Source organism: Lactuca sativa, chromosome 6, assembly GCF_002870075.4.
Source record: "Lactuca sativa cultivar Salinas chromosome 6, Lsat_Salinas_v11, whole genome shotgun sequence".
NCBI lineage: Eukaryota > Viridiplantae > Streptophyta > Magnoliopsida > Asterales > Asteraceae > Lactuca > Lactuca sativa.
In genome coordinates, this window is record NC_056628.2 from 46,990,171 (window position 1) to 46,999,741 (window position 9,571).

General features: G+C 35.4%; 1 protein-coding gene across 2 annotated transcripts; it reads right to left on the minus strand.

The window, feature by feature from the left end:
- Positions 1-1,673: 1,673 nt before the first annotated feature.
- On the minus strand, positions 1,674-4,880 carry LOC111887464 (putative pentatricopeptide repeat-containing protein At1g13630). Of its 2 annotated transcripts, none has more exons than XM_023883641.3 (2): positions 4,089-4,880; positions 1,674-3,742 (listed from the first exon to the last, which is right to left on the minus strand). In XM_023883641.3, the coding sequence occupies exons 1-2, from the start codon at positions 4,546-4,548 to the stop codon at positions 1,701-1,703; spliced, it is 2,502 nt and encodes an 833-aa protein (XP_023739409.1). In that variant the 5' UTR covers positions 4,549-4,880; the 3' UTR covers positions 1,674-1,700. The 2 variants fall into 2 exon arrangements, with proteins under 2 accessions (XP_023739409.1, XP_023739408.1); XM_023883640.3 differs by having other exon boundaries at positions 1,674-3,781; positions 4,089-4,725.
- Between the last annotated feature and the right edge of the window lie 4,691 nt (positions 4,881-9,571).

The following is a 9,571-nucleotide window of genomic DNA, read 5'->3' on the forward strand; positions in this document are numbered from 1 at the left end:
ACTTTCGTTTTGTTATGCAAAAGTGCATCAAGAAGCTTTTGTATTTTAGTGATTTAATGGATTTCCTTGTAGACATTGAGTATGAAATTGACTAACCTCATCATAACTTAAAAAAATTTACCAAGTGGTAGGAATTTGTTAACTTAACTTAGAGCTTTAACTTTATATATTATGTTTATGTATTATTAAATAAATTATATACAAAACACATCAATAAATCAAAAGGAGTAAAAAGTACATGTAAATCAAAATTAGATCAAGAAAAAGTTAGGTATGAATGAAGTATGAATGGGTTGTGTGTGATGATAGTGTAATCCTCGAAGGACATAATAAAGGTTACCTTTAGGTGAGAAAAGGGAGATGATGTGTACATGGAAATGTAATAACATACATGCTTAAAAGTTGAATAAATTATTAACGTGTCAACTGCAACCCCAATGATAATTGTTTTTAGTAGGGGTGAGCGCGACGCTGTTATTGGCCAAAACCTCACCACTAACCGCAAATACGGTTAATTCATTTTCAAAATCATTTGGTGCGGTTATTTTTGCGGTGTGGTTTTGTTTTTTTTTTGTATTTCGGTTATTAACCGTATGAATTTGGTGTGGTTATTTTTTGTGGTTTTTAACCTCAATTTAGAGTTCAAACAGTTTTAAGAATTCAAACATATTACTTGTAATAATAAATAACCATAAGGTATAAGACTACTAACTTAAATCACAAAAGACTAATATCTTAAAAAGATCAAATCACGAGTAATTAACAATAAACATCTTAAAATTGTCACATTTCACCATCTTTCAAAGTTAAACATAATAGAAAATCAACACTTTTGTCTCCTAGAACTCTATCCTTATTTTATCCATGAAACTTATCTTATTTTTAATATTTAATATATTAATAATTTATAAAAAAAAACTTATAAATATATGTGGTGCGGTGCGTTTTTTTTTTGTGGTTTTTAAAAACTAATAACTGCTCCGCACCGCAAATTTGCGGTTTTTGAAAAATAGAAAACCTCACCATCGGTTTTTATTGTGGTTGCGATTTATACGGTTAATTTTAGTTGTGGTGCGGTTTTTGCTCACCCTCGTTTTTAGAACTTTTAAAACATTACTGGTCTAATGTACTAATATTATATATAAAAAAGCATGGCTCAGGTCCCACATGAACCACACTATGTCTCATGATATTTAGGTGCACATGGATGACAAAACCTTCTCTTTCTTGTGTTTATTATGATCTCTCTCTCACATAGATGTGTATGAAAAATACACCATGACACCATTTAACAGAAAATTCGATGCACATTCATAAAAGAAAATCCAGGAAAAAAAAATCTAATTTCCATAAATATGTCAATTACAATAGTTTTTTTTTTCTTTTTTGTGTTTGGAGGAAAACAAGATTGCATTGGTGTATCATCCAAAGATCAATTATGCCAATAAATTATTTTGTCATATTACCATTTTACCTTTACTTTTCCACTTTTTAATTGTAATTTGAGAAGCGTTTAACAGAGTGCTACTAATGGTGTTAGAAACAAAGACCAAAAGCTTTGTGTAACCCTGAAATTGAGATCAAAATTGATAAAATAATTCTTTTTTCAACCCAAATAAAAAAACAAAAACCACATGCTTACTTAAGAAACTAAAAAGAATTGCACATAAACGTCAAACTAATGTAAATTCATTTCACTTTTATATATGATTTTGTAACCCCATGCTTACATAAGAATCTATCCCACATTTCACCATATTAGGTAGCAACTCATGTATCGAATAAACATCACCCACAACATGAAAAGCATAAATCATCACTGTATAAACCCTAATATCAGGAAATACACCATTGTTAAACATCATCCTCAAAAAACCCTTTGCTTCATATGTCAAACATCTTTTACACAACCTATTAATCACACCACTATAATCCCTAACACTCACTTCAAACCCCATTTCCACCATTTCAGAGAACACCTCCATTGCTCTATCCACATCACCCTTCACACAATGTGCTTTAATAAGAATCGTATAAGCAGCCTTCTTCAATTCAAAATCATGCTCCCTTAAATACAAGAATAACTTATCAGCATCATGTAAATCACCATACACACATAACCCATTCATAAGAATGTTATATGTAACTGCATCAGGCTTAAGATTATGTGACATCATTTCATCATGTAGCTCAAACGCCTTTTCAATTTCTCGAGCTTTACACAAAGATTGAATCAAAATGTTGTATGTAACTTCATCAGGAGAAATCCCATTTGAGAACATATGATCGAGTTGTAAAAGAGATTCTTGAAGCTTTTTTTGTTTACAAAGACTTTTTATAATTACAGTGTATGTGACATGAGTTGGATCTACACCATTATCTTCCATTTCCTTTTTCATATCAAACACTTTTTGCATATTTCCCTCTTCACAAAAAAAGTTCATAAGGGTGGTGTATGTTATCGCATTAGGTACTAATCCATGATCCTCGATGTTATGAAATGACCTCATTGCCCCTATCAAATCCCTAGCTTTACAAAATCCATATATTAAAGAATTAAACGTGACAATAGTGGGATCGATTCCTTTCTCTATTATTTGATCAAACAATTGTTTACTCTCACGATTCATACCGAGTTTTGCATACTTATTGATCATAATATTGTAAAGAACAATATCTTGAATATCAATATCATCACTACTAATTAACATATCAAAGTGCTTTCTTGCTTCAAAAACCGATCCTCTCCCACAAATCCCCAATAAAACAGCTCTATGAGTGAAAACATTAGGAAAGATTCTATTGTTGCTCATTTCCATGTATACTTGAATAGCTTTTTGGATCTCCCCTTGTTTACAAAAACCATGAATGATGATTGAATACATAACAACATCGGGTTTTAAACCATCTATTTCCATCTCATAAAGCAAACACAAAGCTTCATCAACACGCCCAATCTTACATAAACTACTTACCAAAACACTATATGAAATAAAGTTTAGTTTACACCCATAAGAAACCATTTCATTTTTCAAGTTTATGCTTTCATCAACTTTTCCTTCTTGACAATTCCCACATATGAGTAATGTATATGTGATACTATTAGGGTTCTTCAAACCTTTTGAAAGTGTTTCTTGAATCATCTTTGATGCTCCATTGATCTTACCAAGAACATGAAACCCTTTAGCAAGTGTGTTGTATGTTATTGAATCAGGGTTTACTCCATGTTTGACCATGTCATTGGTCAACTTCAATGCATCTTGAATAGAACCCACGATGCATAATCCATTTATAAGAATATTGTAACTATATGCATCGGGTTTTACTCCAAACTTTAACATCAAACAGAAAATCGATTGAGCAATATCAACAAATCCCATTTTGGAGAAACTTGACATGACTGTGTTAAATGAAGCAACATGAGGTGAGGAATCTTTGACATGAAGAAGGGTTATTGCTTCTTGCATTAAGGATTGTTTACATAAACCATCTACAAGGATGGAATTTGTTTGTTTGGTTTCTTGGATTCCACTCTCTTTGATGTCATTGTACACATCCCACATGCTATCAGAGTGTCTTAAGTTGTGTAATAAGCTGTTGTAGGTTAGTATTGAAGGTTGAATGTTGAAATCTTTCATTTTGGCTATAATGCAAAGGGCATCATGAACCATGTTGGATCTAGAGTAAGCAAATGCCAAAATGTCCCAAACAATTGCATTTGATTTCCAATCCTTGAAGTTAACTGAAAGTAACTCACAAAGTGAAGAAGAAGAGCCAGAGCCTATCAGAAGAAACAATAAACATGCATATTGATTTCCATGTATAACATTTTCAATTGATAACAATTTACAAAGATTTGAAATGAAACAGAAATTGTGATTATAAGCATTGGATTGAGAAGTAAAATTTTCAATTCATAGCAATTTACTAATCTGTTTTCAGCTGTTTGCCATCTACGACCTCTTTTGTCAAATGCCTAATGATGCCTCAATAAGAGAAACATTATCATTGCGCACATAATTTTGAATTCCGAAGTGATTTTTAACTATTTCTATGTACAGAGCAATAGAAAAACATCAGAAAAATACCTTCTTCTTGAAGCATTTGCATGAAGTTAGAACGCAGCAACTTAAGCCTTCGCTGACTAGCCAGCACATGAGCAATAACGAGCTGAGAAACTCTCGAATGCTTAAACCCATACTCATTCTTCAATAATTCAAACAATTCGACAGCAGAATCTGGGTCGTCGTTTCGTAATTGATCTATAATTTCATCAACCTGAGTGGAATTCAGGTCAGAAACAAGGGTTTTAAACCGATGTTTCACACCGAGTAATTTGACACCAGAGCTACCCAATACTTTAAACAGGGAGAGGATACCAGAAGGAAAGGAACCGTTTGCAGCTGGTGAAGTGGTTGAAGGTTCTAGTTCAAGGGATTCCGCAGATAACAATGATGAAGATTTAGTTAAAATGAGGGTTGCAGGACTTAGCGAAGGAAAGGGAAGACGAATAAGTGATTGGCATTGATGTCCAATACGATTGAGCATGAATCGATTGTGGTTCAGTCGAAAGGGGGTATTTCTGGCGCCAATTACATCATAGGCACCGAGAATCTGCGAATGAATCAACAAAGAATTAGGTTTTTAAGAAGGAAGTGGAAATGGTTTCAGTAAAAGTGTAAAACCCAATAAGGGCAAGGGGCAACGTTTAATCTTTTCGGGGTCAATATCATAAAACTTTTACATTCTCAAAATTAGCCCTCAATTATTTCTTTTGTTGTTTAAAAGCCATTATTTTTTTGAAAACGCTAGTCACTTTTAATCTTTAGTACTTTGTATGTCACAAAATGTCTATGTGGCGGTTTTTGCTGATATTTCATACTTTTCATTGAAGCATGCTGACTAAGCTTGCCACGTCAACATCAGTATTGAAAAAAAAAAAGGAGAAAAGATAGTAGAGGAAGGGTCGAACACAAACCGGTTTTTTTCTGAATCAGACCAGTTTAGAAAACCGGTTCGATTCTAGTCAACCAGGTCAAAACAGTTCACCTGGAACTCGATTTGGTTTCAAACCGGTCCACCACAAAAAAAGCCGAACATATATAAACCGGTTCGGCGCATATAAGGTTTTTTTTTTTATTTTTTTTTATTTTGTACTTTTTTGTTTTTGGGCTAATAAGTGTAAAATAAGAAATTGTATTGCTTTGTTTTGAGATTAACCAAAAAAAAGAATTTCACAATAGTTTTTTTTTTTTTTTTTAGACATTGTTATTCTATGAGAATAACTAAAAGAATATGTTGTTTGCTAATATGAATACGTTCAACCTCACACAAGTATCGTCATTATGATGTATTCTTACTAATTCTTATTCATTTTTGTTATTACACATCGTTTTTTACTCATTTTCATTCTTACAGAATACGATCCAATAATCATTCTGACATAATGAAAATAAAAAAAAAAAAAATCTATAATAACATTATAGACGATTTAATTAGTAAGAATACGTGATAACTGATAACTACAATAGTTATGTAAGGTTGAACGTATTCACATTACCAAATAACATATTTTATTTGTCATTCTCACATAATAGCATTGTCCATACGTCCGCACAATAGATATTCATCCATATTTGAACCTAGCCTTATATATATATATATATATATATATATATATATATATATATATATATATATATATATATATATATGTAACACCCTGTTTTAAAATATTCATTTATGGATTTCAGAAGCCAAAGCTAGGGGGTTTTGGTCATTTATGGGTTTTGAGTTTTATTCGAGAAGGTTTCGGGTCGGGGTGTGTTGTTCTACGCTTCGCGCCACCTTTTCGTAGATATAAAGTTCATCGGAAACGGATCTAGAATGAAGAAGTTATGACACTTTGAAGATTTTGGCAATAATGGCCCTTATGGAGAAAAGTTCGCATGGAAGGCCATGCATGCATTTTTGGAACACGCGTGGGTACGCCCAGCGTAGTGGAGCAAATGATCGCGGGTTCTGAGAGGCGTACACCCAGCGTACGAGAGGTACGTCCAGCGTACACTCAAAGCCTCAAAACCCTATTTTTAGGGTGTGCCGCTATATAAAGAACATAATGGCTCCAACCCTAGCCTCCTTATATGTCCCTCAACCTCAGAGAAACCCTAGATAGTCGTCCTTCCTCCATTGTTGTGGGTGTTTGACCTTGTGGAGCTTAGTTTGGCAAAGAAGAGCTTGGAAGAAGAAAGAAGAAGTCGACAAGGAAGGATTTGGGTGGTTGGAGCTTATAGATCTGGGATAACATCATAATTTGAGACACTCTGAAGGTAAAAAGCTTCCAACTTTCCTCTTAGAAGCTTAGATCTAGCTATATGGAGCTTTGGACCTTTTTAGGTCCAAAGATTGGGCCTTTATGGTAAAACTTCGTCCTTGAGCTTGGGATTGCCACCCTCATAGCTAAAAGTGTCCCATGAGTAGTAAAGTTGTCATCTTGATGGTCCATTTGTGTTCATGCATGAGATATAGCCCTCTTATGGAAGTAGAATATCATTTTTGGGGTTTGGGTTGGTTTGGACTAAGTAAAGTTATCAAGTCAATGACTTTATGGATTAAGACGTGAAAAAGGACCTAGATCTGAGTTTGTAGCCCCTGGAGTGGAGGAATAAGCACTTAATGGAAAAAGGTCTTAACAGGAGGATTACGTTGAGCGTATGTGTAGGTACGCCCATCGTACTCACCATTGTGCCTGTACGCTTAGTGTACGCAGATGTACGCCCCGCGTAATTTGTCTGTATGGGCCATGTGTTATTGGGCCATGCTTTGGGTTCTTGGGCCTTAGTGGGTCATCAATAGTCCGATATTATGGGCCAAGGAAATAGTTGGGCTTAGAGTAAGGCCCAATAGAGGGATTGGGCCCAATTTAGCAAATTGGGCCATCAGTGGGCCATTAGTGGGCTTGGGAAGCTTACATAATGTTGGGCATTAGTCTTAGGCCTTAGATATGGACCAGGTTGGTTTAGGGGTAGAATGGTCATTTTACCCCAGAAGGGTTATTGTATTGGACTAAGTGATGTTTGGTTTTGGTAGTAAGGAAGTCGAAGGGTCAGTAGTTCGGGAATTGCCAGTCAGCAGTCAGAGGGGTATCAACAGGTCTCAACAGGGCAAGGTGAGTTTCCCTTTGTGTGAATGGGTCTACGGCCACAATCCTGGCCCATGTAGTTATGAGTAGGAAGACCTGGGGGTTAGCCCTAGGCACTATTTGGTAGTATGATATTCAGGACCAAGGTCCAATGTCGGGCGGGTGAGGGGTATCACCAGGGTTCAACAGGGCAAGGTGAGTTTCCCTTTGTGTGAATGGGTCTACGGCCACAATCCTGGCCCATGTAGTTATGAGTAAGAAGACCTGGGGGTTAGCCCTAGGCACTATTTGGTAGTATGATATTCAGGACCAAGGTCCAATGTCGGGCGGGTGCCCAAGGAATGGTTTGCATGATAGAGTATACTTGTTGTCTGTGTGATACTTGTATGTGCTTGGTAGGAAGGTGAGTGTGGGCGAGGTCCCGTATCTCACCATTAACAGAGTTTGGACGGGGTTCCATATCTCAATAGTAGCTAAGAAGGGGCGAGGCCCGAGTTAGGAAAGGAGTGAGTGCGGGCTAGGCCAGTATCTCACTATCAGCAGGAGTGTGGACGGGGTTCCATGACTCATCAGTAGCAGGACAGGGGTGGGGCCCAAGATAGGCAAGACCTTAAAACAGTAATGCGGTAGGGTATGTTTAGCTTATGTGTTATGTGCCATGGTTATATGTTTGCATGTGTTTAGCGGGCGGGGCGTAGAGACAGGCGGGGCCTAAAGTAAAACAGATCTGTATACCGAGCGGGGCTCAGAGACCAGCGGGGCCTGATGTAGCGGGCGAGGCCCGAAGTAGCGGACGTGGCCTAGTGCTTGCAGTATGTGATTATGTATGGTATGTGGTAAATTGGGGAACTCACTAAGTTTTGTGCTTACGGTTTTCAGTTTTGGTTTCAGGTACTTTTGGTAGCGGAGGGAAGAGCTCGGGGTAATCGCATGACACACACCATTGTTTAGTCAGTCTGGGATGTTTTACTCTGATATTAAGAATATGTTTTGAATTAACACTCTGATTTTATGTTATGATTTATGTTATGGATTGACAAATGTGGTTTAAGTAACGTTTTTCAAACGAATTTTTTAGCCATGATTTTTGGGCCGTTACAATATATATATATATATATATATATATATATATATATATATATACACACAATATATATATATATATATATATATATATATATATGTATATATATGTCAAATTTTTTTCTTTTGTTTCTTGTTTAATAATATCAGTGTTCTAAAAGGCGCGCGATGACGTGAGGCGTGACTTCGCTGTTACGATGGCGCGTGGCAAGACATGATATGGCGCGCCATGGTGCGTTATGACGTGTTTATGGCGCGTGTTTTTTTCGTTTGAGACACCGTTTTTTGCTATTTGTTATGTCTTTTCAAATTGGAGATACAAGTATTGTAGTTTTTGTTAACTTTTTGTTATTAGTTATTGATCTAACACTTCTAAAAAGTAATTATATTTAATATAAATTTATATTTATGTGGTAATATAATTTTAAATCAATACAAAATCGTCGCCTTACATCACACATTGAAAAATATCATGGCTCGCCATTGCTCGTTAAGCTTGAGGTTTGGCCTTGCCGCCGCGTCACGCCTCACGCCATTTAGAACCTTGAATAATATACATACTTTTTGATGTTTCTTTTTAAATTTTTTTTTTTGTTTTAAATTTGATGTTTGTGTATATGAAAACACACACACACACACACACACACATATATATATATATATATATATATATATATATATATATATATATATATCAATTTTTTTTTCTTTTGTTTATTGTTTAATAATATACATACTTTTTGATGTTCTTTTTAATTTATTTGGTTTTAAATTTGATGGTTGTGTATATGAACAAAAACATAATGTATGCACAAAATGGTTCAACTTGAATCAACACATTTTTTTGGAGCAATTTTCAACCTTTTTTTTTTTTTTCATTTTTTTGTTTTTATATTGGAAATACATAATACAACTTCAAACATAAAAACACAAAACATCCAAATTGTCAAACTAATACATCTTCAAGTATAAAAACACAAAACATCCAAATTGTTAAACTAATACATCTTTAACTTGAATCAACATATTGTTGTCGTCGTAGTCTTCATTCCAAGTCCGTAGTCATTGTATTTATTTGTCATCCTTCGTGTCGTTGCGCAATCCTCTCTCATACTCGAGCTCTTCTAAGGTGAGTAGCAACGACATTTCCATCGCTACTTCTTCCTCATGTACTCGTGCTCCGGCATGCAACGATGTGCCTTCTAGTACTTCAATGTCTTGTATCCGTTCCACGCCATCAAGGTAACATTTCAAGCAAATGCACACTTCCACCAACAAAGGGTGAGTTTTGTTCTTCTTGGTGATATAACCCTACCACTAATAGAAAAAGCCGATTTCGAAGCTACC